Raw genomic sequence first — 15,421 nt, 5'->3', positions numbered from 1 at the left:
GATTAGCGACTGAAGTGGAACCATTACCTTCCCTGGAAGCATGTTATGCTTAAATAAAAGTCCATAGGAGGCTATGCAGCTAAAGGCTCCCTCCAAATGACAGAGTCCTCAAGGGAATATCAGAAGGAGGGAGAAAAGAACTTTCTCATCTACAGGGACCATATCCTAGAAAAGCTAAGTTCTCTCAGTGAGGGTTCACTGGTGCAAAAGCAGCAGACTAGAAGGCAACGTTATGAAACTGCTTGACAGTCTAGTGAGTTGGCAACAACCAAAGATGTGTGACTGAGAAGCATGCGGTAAGGTATGCAGAGCATGTTGTATGCAGAGTATGCTGTATGCAGAGCATGCTGTATGTAGAGCATGTTGTATGCAGAGCATGCTGAATGCAGAGCATGCTGTATGCAGAGCATGTTGTATGCAGAGCATGCTGAATGCAGAGCATGTTGTATGCAGAGCATGCTGTATGCAGAGCATGCTGTATGTAGAGCATGTTGTATGCAGAGCATGCTGAATGCAGAGCATGCTGTATGCAGAGCATGTAGTATGCAGAGCATGCTGTAAGCAGAGCATGTAAGGTAAGCAGAGCGTGTGCATGGCGTTTAACATTTCTCAGAAATTCCATGACCAGTGCTAGAGTGCTTTATGCATGCTTGCATGGGGTTTTAATATCAACATAATATATACCTTACATTCATAACTCATGATTCATATTTTTGCCATATTTTGCGATATTGTTAAAAATATATTGCCAGGAATACAAATATATTTTTATAAGTAATACAAATAACCTCCATTATCATAAGGTTTGAAAATGGAGGTAAGGTATGCTGAACAGCAGAGTCAGAACGAGCTGGAACAACAATAGTTGTGGTTTCCTCTTCAAGACTCTGTTGAGGGAACACCTGAGGCTCAGTCTGCAAAGGCTGATCAAAGGAAGTAGCAGAAGGTAGGCGCATGGGTGGAGGAGGCTGACTCCTGGCATGAGTGGCTGAACTCAAGGGTTGCGCTTGCTGAGTGGTTGGCGGATGCGCAGTAGCAAGTTCCTGAGGAACGAGTTGAGGTTCCTGTGGTGTGAGCTGAGAGCGAAAAGGTAGTGGCTGCGCAGAACGCAGTAAAAAACTCGCAAGTTGAGGCTCCTGAGGCGCAAGGCTAAGGTGTTGAGGTGCTTGCCTTGAGGAGGGTTGAGCTCGCTGCAGCGAGAGCTGAGGAGACTGAATCATGGACGGGAGAGGTTGTTGTACCTCAACCGAGTGTTGCATCACTGGTGGAGCAGCAAGTGGAGGCGGAGGAAGAGAGGTATAATCCTCCTGATCCCATTGTAAAGGTTGCCTTAAGGAAGGCGGAGGCTGAACACCACTGGGAACAGCAAACTCAGAACGTGGCTCAACATCGTACGCCTGGCAGGTGGTACTGCGATCAGGCGGAGCGAGCGCAGGCGGAGGGAGTGTAGGCGGAGGCGGAGGCGCAACACTCTCAGCCCGACACTCACGCATCAAGTCCGAAAGCTGTGCTTGCATGGACTGTAGTAGAGTCCACTTGGGGTCGGCAGAAACTACAGTAGGCTGAGGTAAAGCCTTAACAGTCGAGCTCTGTTGTGGCAGAACCTTACTCCTCTTAGGCGGAGTGCATTCAACTGATGACTGAGGAGAGTCAGAGCTAACCCAATGACTGCATCCGGGTTGTTGAACTCTAACTTCGTACGTCTGGCATAGGTCTGGACTTTACGTTTAAGAGGTCTTGAGACCTGAGACCAGCGTTTTCTCCCCTAAATTTCTTCTGCAGACGAGCAAAATAAGGGCTCAATCGTCTGCGGGTGGGAGTGACGGTCTCGGTAAGACACGCCCACAACCACCGAGGATACTTCTGTGCGCCGATCAAGGCCTGCTGAACCCTTCTGCCCTTCGACATTGCTTCTCCCCTGGGCTTGGGAGCTTGCAAGAGGTCCCGGACTGGGAGGACGACTGGCGCGCACAGAAGTACCCTCACGCACAACACTGACACACTTTGCGCTAATCACTTATCACTTTGATTTTCTGTTTGCACTTATTTCACTGAACTCGAAACTTTAAGTGGTTTGTACCTGAAACAAGCAATTCTATCCTTTCTCAAAAGTTAGTAATTGCGAAAACAGAATTACAATGTAACAGAAAAATCTAATGAAAGATAAATAATTCAGTGGCTGGAAAGAGACTAAACACTAGATCACTCTAGAAACGTTTACCTTCTTCCCCTAAAGAGACTAGGGAGAAGAGCAAAAACGATAACAACGTTACTCGCTTGAATGAAACGTTTATCCTCCTCTTTCTCCCTCCGTCTCTATCTCTCTCTCTCTCTCTCTCTCTACTTAGAACCTGAGAGAAGAGCCCAATCATATATATCGTTAAAACATATTATTGTTAAAGGAAAAAACTGAAATATTTCCCAAAATGAAAAGTTCCTTTATTAGGATTAAAACCATTAAGTTAAGAAAGAATGAACAAAACGCTAGACACGGTTACTCTTACTGCAACGTGAAACCGTGAAAATTCTTTCTCTATCGTAACGATAGAGCGCAAGTTGAACGTTCTGAACGTCAACAACTGCAGAGACAAAACAAAACGTTAGTTCAACTTTGAAAACAGTACGAGACTATCAAAGAAATTCTTTCAAAGACATTAAAATAGCATAATATGTTAACAGGTAAAACCAAAATGACGGGCTCAATGTTAATTAACTTCGGTACCAAGAAAAGACCGCCTACTATTAGGAAGGTCGAATATAAACAAATATAAAAATTAATTTTAATAAGTTTATAATAAAAGGAAGTTAATCGAAGAGGCCTATAAGAGGCGGAGAGATATAAAATAAATCTATAACTTTTGTTAAGCAAAATTAAGAAAGAGTCTATACTCTCTTAGACACCAACACTTCCGTCTAAGGGAAGGGTCGGCCATTTAAAGGTGAAAGAGAGTTCATACTCTCTTCGTCACCATAATTAATCAAATTAATTCCAAAAGCTAACTAAGCTAATATAGAAGTTTCCAGTAAAGCGACAGCCGAAATCAAAGAGAAATACTTCACCAAAGTCGTGAAAATACTCCAAGAACATAAGCGTATCCCAGAACGTCTTGCCGGAAGCACGACAGAGGAATAATTGAGGAGGTGTCAACAAGAAGTACTTGAGTACCTGGCCACAGGTGGCGCTGGTAAGTACACCCCCTTCTAGTATTGTGATAGCTGGCGTATCCCTCCATAGAATTCTGTCGGGCAACGGAGTTGACAGCTACATGATTATCGGGTAAGTTTAATATTGAAAAAGCATGTTTCCTATTCTTCTTTTCTTCTTCGTATGGCTGATGTAATTCTATCATTTTCCTTCTCTTGTCGCTGAGGTCTGGACATTCAAGAATGAAATGGGTGAGGTCTTCAGTCTCTTCCCAACATAGCTTACATTCTACCCTCCCTCCTACTTCATGTCATTTCCTATCATTTAATCTCAAACAGTGTATAGAATACGGCAGTGTAAGGGGGTCACAGGGGGGTGTTAGCCCCCCTCGTTAGGCAAGTAGGTAAGGATATGGCTTGTAGGTAAGGTTGGGGGAAAAGTTAAGATTAGTTAATGTCCATTTTTAATCCACACAGGAGGAACTGGTCGCTCATATACCAAGGCTTAAAAAAATTCTTCCATTTGCTTTCTTGTATTATGATGCTATCACCTCCCAAAAGTATTGCTTTTAAATTGCCACCACCCTGTAAAATCCCCAACAGTAATGTAAGAACCTCAGGTAGGGATATGGGTTTTGGGTAGGATAAAATGAAAACTAACAAATTAGAAGATACCAAAATCCAACAAAACAATTAGAAAAATATGTTTTTCCATGCAAAAATAAGAGGGTGAAACAACACCTCTAGACTAACTGCCTCATTTACCTCTCAAGCATCATTTTTACTCAGTTTCCATTTTCCTTCGAACATAAGAATTACCAATCAATCTTTAACATGGTCTGATGGGTGGGAGTCTAGCAAAATTTAACGTAAGTCTTATCCCTGTGTTTGTTTCCTTGTGAAATTTTCTTCTTCTTCTTCTACCAGTAGTAACGATTTGTTTGTCATCCAAATTATTTGAAAACACAATATGGACACCAAAACCTTTCGGTTCTAATATAGTTTATTACAGGGTAATGTAACCTAGGGATAAAACTACTTTTATTCTATAGAAAATGGTTCGTTCTCTTCGAAAATGACACTTGTTCCTGTCGGAAATGAAATTTCAGAAATATACATGTTATCGTAACATTGCTAATCTTAGCGAGGTGTGCCAGAGGCGAAACAAGAACCATTATATTTAGCGTTGCTAATATTAGTGGAACATTGCTAACGTTGGAGTACGCAGCTCAACATTACCGCTTGTCAGTACATAAGAGCTTGATGTTTCTGTTTTCTGGCGTGCGAAGCGAGCCCACTGCGGAACAAGAGCCATTATAATTAAACATTTTAACAGAAAATATGTGATTTAAAGTTTTCAACTTCATTTCAACCGCAACAACAACAACCAGTTCGGCAACTTGAAGTTAGTCGAGTTCTGTTTATTTGCGGTTGAAATGAAGGTCAAATTCGGTTAAATCACGTTATTAGCTACAGGAAAACATATATTTTCTGTTCGAAATGATAACCAGTAGCCTTGTAAAACTTTACCAACCTTTCAAAATATACCCGAAACATTTTCTCAAAAACTGATTGTTTACTTATGTATAATTAACGATATTTGTGGCAACTACCATCGTCAGATTATGGGAATTCAGTTTTATAAAGGAATGGCATAATACACAACTACTTAAAAGCTTTGAGTGCATTGTAAAATTTGGGCCAGAGACGGGGAAATTCCTTATTGTAAAGGCTCGTATTGTGTTTGTTTGTTATTTTGTTTTTATTTGGTTGGGTCCAGCTTAACTCTAACCGCTTCACTTTCGACCGAAGCCAGAATGATACAATTCAACAACCTATAACCCATTTAATGAATTCTGGTTGTTGATTAACCAATGCAGGGCTCAATAACGAATAAATACAATTCATTGCACAGTTTGCAACAAAGGCAGGCTACGGTGCATTAGGTCTACCGGTGTTCAAAACCCTAGCGAATACAGGAATTTTTTTCTACATTTCCGTTAAAATTGACAGTTTACCAATTTCTAACGACTTCCTCCTTACCTTTTGAATTTGCGCTGGATTCGGGGGTGGCCGCCCCCGTTGGGGCGGCGCATTTGGATATGCCATTGTCATCTTAAAGAGACTTAAAATTGAAAAAGTCCTTTGGCCAGCCGGAACGTCCTACTGGTGATGACGCCACACAAAACATAAACAATGCAACCTTGGCAATGATGACGTTACATAGTTCCATGAAGTACGACCTCTCGGCTGTCTGAAATTAAGGAATATCCCTTATCTACTTTTACAAATTCATATAACATTTAATTCATATTAAATAGTGATATTAATAAACCTTATTAATGTGATATAAAAGCTGTTGAAAGACCCTCAGGGGATCACTCGGTACGGGTTATACTATAATAGTACAGCGCACAATGAGCGCCAAGCAACCGTCACTACCAGAGAAGATTTTTGACGTAAATTTGGCACCGACCAATAACGGAAAATGGCTTTAGGGATTTTTATTAAATCTAGAGACCCCTCTCAGGGTAAGAGAGTATATTTCAAAATATACAAAATTGTAATTTGACTTACAATAATAGTACAAGATGGCAGTAAAATGAAGCAAAACTACCTCTATTCACAATTTCACATATCTATACAATACTATACATATATCCGTATACCCATATATGCCATGTATAATGGGGACATTAGAAATTAATAACTACATTTCTTAAATATGTTATGATACCTATATTGCAAGTCTCCCCTTAAACATAGCAATATGATTAAAAATGAGCAAAACTGGGGTTGTTTACTTACCGTTTCCTTACTTTTTACATAATTATGACAAAAATTGACAAACGAACATTATAAAGACAGGAACTTTCGCATATTTCCTCATCTGAATATCAAGGATATTCTCGAAACTAATTTTAGATGTGTATTAATGCTTTTAATGCTCATATGACACCAAAAATATGACAAATTATTCCCGTACATTTGATTATTTTGTAGTGCCATAGCCACTGTACCATGGCCTTCCACTGTCTTGGGTTAGAGTTCTCTTGCTTGAGGGTACACTTGGGCACACTATTCTACCTAATTTCTCTTCCTCTTGTTTCATTAAAGTTTTTCTAGTTTATTTAGGAAATATTTATTTTAATGTTAGTTCTTAAAATTTTCTATATTTCCTTGTTTCCTTTCCTCGCTGAGCCATTTTCCCTGTTGGAGCCCTTGGGCTTACAGCATCATGCTTTTCCAACTAGGGTTGAAGCGGTATTGTTGTACTGTATTACAGGGTAATGTAACCTAGGGTTGTAGATTGGCAATTAATAATTATAATTACAGAATATGGGGGAATGTACAAGTGCCTATCTCTTCTATCTTCGTTGATACAAATTCGTTATATGAAGGGCATATGTTCATTGTCTCCACCCGTACAGTACTTAATTTATATTAATTCAAACTTAACTGGGAGAAGTTACACACAAACAGGCACATGATGTTTATACCTGTACCATTCTAAGGGGTAATTATGCAAGGGTGTTTACACCATGGTTCTCAAGAATGCTTTTTAACACTGCTTGCCCCGTGAAGCCAAGATATCCAATCCATAGGTAGACTGAGGGTTTTTCTTTAGACGTGAACCTTATTGATGGTTATATGACATTATTCATGGTTATATGACCTTATTCATGGTTATATGACCTGTTAGGACTCCAGGTTACTTAATTCACCCGTGTGTTTGCTGCATGAAGTCCAAACTGGTTCATATTTTTTAAATTTTCTATGCCTTAACACAGGTCCCTATTATTTATATGTGTAGGATATCGCTTCAATGATGTTTAAATTAGTAATGAATGTTTATGTTAAACGGGATGATATAAATCTCTCTCTCTCTCTCTCTCTCTCTCTCTCTCTCTCTCTCTCTCTCTCTCTCTCTCTCTCTCTCTCTCTCATATATATATATATATATATATATATATATATATATATATATATATATATATATATATATATATATATATATATATATATATATATATATATATATATATATTTCAACGTTGTTATTGATCTTAGAATATTCTATAGTAATTATTTATTACTTCTCAATTTCCTTTCCTCACTGGGATAGTTTTCTTGTTGAAACCCTTGGGCTTATAGCATTCGGCTTTTCCAACCAAGGTTGTAGCTTAGCTAATAACAATAAGAATAAAGTTCTGTGATTTTCAAACCACTCCAGAAACACAGGTCTCCCTTTTATTTTAAGGGAACGTTTTAAAAATCCCTCCAATTTCTTCAACTGTGATCAACCCACGCACACAAATATTTATTCAAAAGTTATTTCCTCTGATTAACATGGCCCCTAAAAGATAAAAATTAATGGTAATTTCTATATTGGTGATTATTTCTTTCATAAATTAGTTGTGTACATTTACGGAGATGGGTTTAGCCTGGTACTGACGGCTGTGATGGTATTCACTGATCAAATGTAACCAGTGGGAGGGAACATAGCAGTTGCGCTATGAAGTACTCGTAAATATTAGAAGAGATTGGAGAGCAAGATGAGAGAGGGAATGAGGGCTAAGTAGGATATCCAGTAAGTGCAAAGACCTTAAAGTAACGCCAACAGTGCATTTCACCAGGCACACTAAGAAGATCTGCTTACCAAAGCTAAAGAGTCTTCTCTACATTTACCAAGAGGAAAGTAGCCACTGAACAACTACAGTACAGAAGTTAACTCCTGGAGCATTCTTCTTTGCTCAAGGTTTTAACTAATGCACTGTAATTGTTCAGTGACTACTTTCCTCTTTAGCCACTGATTATTATTAATATTAATAATTACAATCATTATTAGTGATTATTATTATTAATCATTATGTTATACAGTACATTCTGTCTAAGCAAATATCTGGCAGTAATTTTAGCCCTCTGGGAGCGTCGTAAATGATATAGACGCTACCTGGTATTAATTTTAGCCTTCTACAACACCAATCCCGGACAGGAAATCATTCGTGACCAGACGAAGAGAAGCAGCCAACTATAGTTAATTCTTTTTAGCGTGGCAGATTTGCACGGACTTGTAGGGGTGCCCTTTTAGATCGGAAAAATTTCCTGCTCGCTGATTGGTTGGGCAAGATAATTTTGACCAATCAGATAGCAGGAAACTTTTCCGAGCTAAAAGACCACCCATGCGAGTCGGTGCAAATGCGCCTCATTAAAAAAATGACTATAATTGCCTAATTTCTATTGAATACACACAAGGAAAGCCAGCAAATGCCCTTATCAAAATCCTTACAAACCAATACTATGTAACTTGAGTTCATGTGGATTTTGATACTTTAGGACCGGGAATAGCTTACTTGTAGATTAAATAACTTATTTTCTTTAACTATACAAAGCAATCAATAATTAGTTTATCGAAACCATAAAACTAATTTGCACTGCAGTGATCTGTACCAACCGTGTTTCACACAATTGCACATAATTCCTTTTGTATATATTATGCTTGTATCTTCGCTCTTCCCTCGCACTAAAACGAACATGAAAATTCCTGTCTGGTTTTTCCTCTGTGATATTGTCTGTCTTGTGAACTTGTTATGTCCTGTTGCCTTGAGGTTTTGTATATAAGGAGAGTGCTCCACAATAATATAACTCAGTCGTTTCCAATCTGCCTTTGAGTTCACACCCTTACTCGGCGCCGTCACAGATCTCAAGTCTCATGAAAAAATACAGTATGAGAAAAATTTATGTTTGTAATATTGGATACTAACACTATCAATAAAAGGGTTACAATTGTGTACATTAACCATGTTACAGAATGATATTGTTCGCATGGTAATCTTGAATTTCTTTTCTTACCTGGAAATTGGCAGACTTCTTTTTCACAATATATTGTTCCTGGCTGTTTAAATCTTTCAAGCCAAATCAGAGGCAAAATATTGCATTCGTCAAGACTCAATTTGTTTATTTTTCTACTTTGTAGAGTTAGAATACCTCATACTGCGATAAAATGTTGAGAAAACCTTATGAAGGTAAATAATCGTGATCTTTTCTTTTCATTTTGTTATCCTTACCCCTATAGAAATAAGCACTAATTTTGTGTAAGCTTGCTTTTACAGCCAATCGGTTTTTATCATGCACTAGTAATAAAACAGCACTATTATCTGAAGTCCCTATAGTATAGAAATAAGCACTAATTTTGTGTAAGATTGCTTTTACAGCCAATCGGTTTTATCATGCACTAGTAATACAACAGCACTATTATCTGAAGTCCCTATAGTATAGAAATAAGCACTAATTTTGTGTAAGATTGCTTTTACAGCCAATCGGTTTTATCATGCACTAGTAATAAAACAGCACTATCATCTGAAGTCCCTATAGCATAGAAATAAGCACTAATTTTGTGTAAGATTGCTTTTACAGCCAATCGGTTTTTATCATGCACTAGTAATAAAACAGCACTATTATCTGAATAGTAAACAAAATCTTTACCCTAAAGCAAAGGATGGATCAAGGTCTTAAAGGTGGGGCAGTTCCGTCGGTCATTATCCCGGATATAGTTCCCTTTTCGGCTATTTTTTCCCAGGTGGCCAATGGAAAAGGAATTGGAATAGATTAACGGTCTCTAATGCATTTAAAAACAAGGCGCACGTGTCTCTATTAATTTTACATCTTCATCTGAGTGAATATGATATACGGCATTTTATATATATATATATATATATATATATATATATATATATATATATATATATATATCACATGTATGTATATATATATATATATATATAATATATATATATATATATATATATATATATATATATATATATATATATATATATATATATGGATAAATATCAACACAACATCGTGTTCAAATAGAAATAAATTTCTACCTCATACTTGGGATCGAACGCTAGCCCCTTCTAATGAAATATATATATATATATATATATATATATATATATATATATATATATATATATATATATATATATATATATATATATACAGTATATATATATATATATATATATATATATATATATATATATATATATATATATATATATATATATATATATATATATATACAGTATATATATATATATATAATATATATATATATATATATATATATATATATATATATATTCACATATGTATATGTATGTATATATATATACACATATATATGTATGTGCGTGTGTTTGTGTTATTTTTCCTCCAAGGTTTGTGTGTATGTGTTTAAAAGGATTACAAAAAATTCCAGTATACTGAAAAACTCTGTAGGTAGAAAAAAACAGAAAGAATCAAAACATTAAGATTTAGAGGTCACCCATTCTCGGAGAAAAACAGGATTAGTCCGACGTGCTAAATCAGTTAATCCCCAAATGTCAAGCCGGGCAAATTGTTTTCTTGTATCCTCACAGAGAGGTCGTGAAGGTACGAAATTACTTGAAATCTATACGAAATATTAAGAAGAACTGTCATTCGACTGCCACTTTCGTTTGGGAGCACTATGAGAAAGGAAGGTTAAGAGAGGTTAGACTTCAAAATATAAGAAAGAAAGCAGGAATAAATGTAAAGTGAAATAATTTAAAGCAAGAGTAGCCTGACAATTAATACAGTGTTCTAAGTGGTGTAAACATTTTACTTCAAGACTCTCTATTATTCTTCTGCATTCTGCAACTAAGTTAAACAAAATATAAGGTCAATTGAATAAGTTACTTAGGAAACGAGGACATATCTTTCCCATTAACAGGAGTTTAACAGGTCACATTAACAGTTATAAGCTACATTGTGATGTTTATAATGGACAAATATGTCTGTGAAAATGAATAAGAAGCAACAAGCTTAGGTAAGTAAGCTTAGATCAAATAGAATACAAAGATAAAAGTGTTCTATGACTTTTCATTCATGCAAGTTATCTAAATATTCTTTAATGCTGCTATTATTATTATTATTATTATTATTATTATTATTATTATTATTAAATGCCAAGCTACAACCATAGTTGGAAAAGCAGGATGCTATAAGCCCAGTGGCTACAACAGGGAAAATAGCCCTGTGAGGAAAGGAAACAGGGAAAAATAAAATATTTTAAGAACAGTAACATTAAAATAAATATTTCCTATATAAACAATAAAAACTTCAACAAAACAAGAGGAAGAGAAACTAGATAGAATAGTGTACCCGAGTGTACCCTCAAGCAAGAGAACTCTAACCCAAGACAGTGGAAGACCATGGTACAAGAGGCTATAGCACTAACCAAGACTAGAGAACAATTGTTTGAATATTCCACATTTTATGGAAAAGGATAGGATAAATGATAAAATAAAACACGTAATACTGTATAATTAGATACAATACAATAACTTACAAAGACAACTTGTATTAATACATCTCCAGACTCTTCATACAGTCAGGCATTACACTGTTGGCTACGACTTAACAAAAAAAAAAAGTTTGCCAACTGAAACGAAAAAAACTATAGTCAATTATGTGAGACAGATTTGCACCGACTCGCAGGGGTGCCCTTTTTAGCTCGGAAAAGTTTCCCGATCGCTGATTGGTTGGACAAGATCATTCTAACCAATCAGAGAGCAGGACACTTTTTCGAGCTAAAAGGGCACCGCTGCGAGTCGGTGCAAAGGCGCCTCATTGAAACAAATTGAGTATAGTTCCTCCATGTCTAAAAAAACCACACAAAAAAGTTCAAAGAAAATTAACATACTTGGTATGTGGAATACCATGTCTTTTATATAAAAAAAGATATTGATAATTATCTTTTATATAAAAGAGATAATGATAATTATCTTTTATTTTTCATGCCATTGACTAGCTTACAATATTAATGTTAAAATACTAATATCACTTATTATATAAAGTTATTTTAATAGTTATTATAATCTAAAAAGCACAAAATCCCCAGCAACAGCTGAAAGGAATAAAAAAATCAGCCTCAATTATAAAAAAAACTACAAAAAATTAGTCATGAACTCACTTGAGCAAAATGGCAAGTCAAATATTCTAAATAAATCGCATTTACGATTTCCAAAAGAAAATTACAAATAAAAGGATGAGCCATCAGCATGGACTTATCAGAAAAATTTTCGAAAAAATTTTCGGAAAAATTTTCGAAAAAAATTTTCGGAAAAATTTTCGAAAAAATGTTCGGAAAAATTTCGAATAAATTTTCGGAAAAATTTTTGGAAAAATTTTCGAAAAAATTTTTAGAAAAATTTTCGAAAAAATTGGTGTTTGAAGATGTAACCAAGACTACAATAATTAGAAAAAAACAAATTTGATTCATATGAAATAGGAAGTCAGGCAAAAGGGATATGCATACTAGAGAATACTATAGTGATAAGAATGAGGAAATTATAATGGAAAATAAATTATGAAATGATAATATAGCTAAAAATTACATAGATTATTTGTAAAAAAAATCATGGGAAAGAGGAGACCACAATAACTTTATTTGATATGAGGCCCTTTGCGTCAAAAGGCGTAGGAGATGATGATACTGTTAGAAAAAACGTAATTTTAATCGGATATTCTCCGTAAAAATATAGTTTTCAGCTGTATTTCAGTGAAATACAGGCGACCGTAATTTTACCTTACTTAGCTGTAAGAAAAAATTGCAATTTTAATCGGAAATTCTCCATAAAAATATACTGTTTTCAGCCGTATTTCAGTAAAATACAGGCGACCGTAATTTTACCTTACTTTGCTGTAAGAAAAAATTGCAATTTTAATCGGAAATTCTCCGTAAAAATATACCGTTTTCAGCCGTATTTCAGTAAAATATAGGCGACCGTAATTTTACCTTACTTAGCTGTAAGAAAAAAAAAACGTATTTTTAATCGGAAATTCTCCGTGAAAATATACTGTTCTCATCCGTATTTCAGTAAAATACAGGCGACCTTAATTTTACCTTACTTTGTTACTATCTTTTACGGGTTTGTGGCCGTAATATCACTGCTTTACGTCAATAAAGCTGTTTTTAAAACGGTAAAAATCATGGAATAAATGTTGCCAGGCATTTACCGTTTTTCTAATGCAAATTTTCAACAATGTACTTTACCTCCATTCTTTTTTGCATTATCACAAAGAGAGAGACATAACGTAGAGAGGCGTTGGAGAAAAAAGGCAAGGTGGTGATCTGTGGTGATATGGCACCAGTGGAAGAACCCGTTGAAAATTTGATGCCTTCCCCTATTGTTCATTTCTCACTGCATTGACTATAGATGGCAGCACTGGGTGAGCAACTGTTCACGGTGAAAAGTACTTCGGTCAGTACTCAGGCTTTTTAAATAACCGTGAGATTAATAGTTTCAGAAAATAGTCTTCTCAACTCAAGATTTCCTAAATTTGCTTTTGATTTTAACCAGGTCTACAGTTAATGATAAGAGTTGTGCTTCTCATTCTCAATTGCAAGGGTTAAATACTTAAATAAAAAAAATGCGAGATTCACAGACACAAATCTCAATGTCAAAATGAAATTGGTCCTTCACTTAAATACTGTATCAAAAAAGTGGCAAAAATTGATTCATATGAAGATACAACGTAGCCTAAGGTTAGGTTCGGTTCGGTTAGGTTAGGTTAGGTTAAGGGATCAAAGGTGGGTATTAAAACACCATATTAAAACGTTCTTAAAGAGAAAAAATGACTATGTCTGGACAAATAAGATCACATTATTTTTCACAGCCATCTTGTTACCAAATATGTAAATGATCCTACATATCGGTTATTGAACATCACACAAATATCTATTCAAGTCTAAATTCTACGACTAAACTGCATTATCGCATGTCTCACAGTGGCCAGTGATGACTAAAATTCACTCAACATGGAGCTAAAGACCACAACTTAATAACTGGCTCTAAGGAGAAATATGAAAGTTTAACTTCAAACAGCAAAAGGTAACTCCCAATTTGACCGTGGGAGCAAAAAGTAATTTTTTTCTCTAAATTGGAACATAAAGTACAGTACAGTGTACAGATAAATTGAATGGCATTATTGAGTTACATATTGTACTACCACGGTGGAATGGATTCTCTCCTCAATTTAACTAACATAGGCCTCCTTGGGGCATCACATTATTCTTTCATCCTCAGAAGTTCAAACTTGCAGAGAATGTTTTTATATTGAACTGGTTGACATAAAGTTTCTCATCACAGATCTATATAGTAGCTCATTTGGTAATAATTCGGTAGAGTCCCACCCAGTGCCAATACTGCTTGTCAGCGCATGGAAGCTTGGTGTTTTTCTTATTTTTTGCGAGCAAAGGGAGCGCACGGTGGAGCAAACACCATTAAACTATATCAAAATATTACCGAAATCTAATGATTCTTGCTCCGCTGTGCGGTCGCTTGGCTCGCGTAAAAGAAAAACATAAAATTCCCAGGTACTGGCAAGCTATAATGGCGCTGGGTGGGATTCTACCGAAATATTACCGCCCATTTCCCTCGTGGGATTCTACCGAAATATTACCGCCCATTTCCCTCACTGACTTGAAACTACCCGCGATTGAAAATGACATTACGAATTGCAAGTGATCCAATTACAACTTTGGGGTAGGAATAGGTGGCTCTGTTTCATCAGGTTTTGCAGTAAGACGGAGGAGATCTTCATTCTGTTGTATTGGTGGAGTTATCCTGTCGGGAGAAATCTGGATAACGACGTCCCCGTATCTGGGTGGACCACTAGTCGCTTGACTCGCTTCCTCTTCCTGGAAGAAATCGTCAGGAATTAGAGATAACATAAAATGTATAAAAAAAAACTTCTTATTCTTATAAGATATAATAAGTAGTTGAAGGTTGTTATTAACATAAAATATTCGGAATATGAGGTAAATACTTATTCTAACCTAAAAATTTTATAAAATAAAATTATTTAAGCAGTTAAAGAGTTACTACATGGGATAGTAGGTTGGCCAGGGCACCAGCCACTCGTTGTGATAGAGAATTATGGGGTCCTTTGACTGGCCTGAAAGTACTACATTGGATCCTTCTCTCTGGTTACGGTTCATTTTCCTTTTGCCTACACATACACTGAATAGTCTGGTCTATTCTTTACACATTCTCCTCTGACCCAATACACCTGACAACACTGAGATTACCAAACAATTCTTCTTCACCCAAGGGGTTAACTACTGCACTGTGATTGTTCAGTGGCCACTTTCTTCTTGGTAAGGGTAGAAAAGACTCTTTAGCTATGGTAAGCAGCTCTTCTAGGAAAGGGACACTGCAAAATCAAACCTTTGTTCTCTAGT

At 36.1% G+C, this 15,421-nt stretch overlaps 2 protein-coding genes across 3 annotated transcripts in view; both read right to left on the bottom strand.

The window, feature by feature from the left end:
• Nucleotides 1–5,346, bottom strand: part of LOC137632981 (uncharacterized) — a 35,149-nt gene extending 29,803 nt beyond the window's left edge. The window contains exon 1 of the mRNA XM_068365128.1: nt 5,188–5,346. Within this exon, the coding sequence (XP_068221229.1) occupies nt 5,188–5,259 (72 nt within the window). The 5' untranslated portion in view covers nt 5,260–5,346. The remainder of the gene's footprint in view (nt 1–5,187) is intronic.
• Nucleotides 5,347–12,363: 7,017 nt separating this feature from the next.
• The window catches only part of LOC137632738 (uncharacterized), a 190,286-nt gene continuing 187,228 nt past the window's right edge, over nt 12,364–15,421 (bottom strand). The window contains exon 2 of one of the 2 annotated variants that reach the window (XM_068364811.1): nt 12,364–14,878. In XM_068364811.1, the coding sequence (XP_068220912.1) occupies nt 14,711–14,878 (168 nt within the window). In that variant the 3' untranslated portion in view covers nt 12,364–14,710. The remainder of the gene's footprint in view (nt 14,879–15,421) is intronic. The other variant, XM_068364812.1, reaches the window with a different exon arrangement.

Source organism: Palaemon carinicauda, chromosome 42, assembly GCF_036898095.1.
Source record: "Palaemon carinicauda isolate YSFRI2023 chromosome 42, ASM3689809v2, whole genome shotgun sequence".
Classification (NCBI taxonomy): Eukaryota; Metazoa; Arthropoda; class Malacostraca; order Decapoda; family Palaemonidae; genus Palaemon; species Palaemon carinicauda.
Note: the sequence above shows the minus strand (reverse complement) of the source record. Positions and strands in the feature narration are given on the sequence as shown.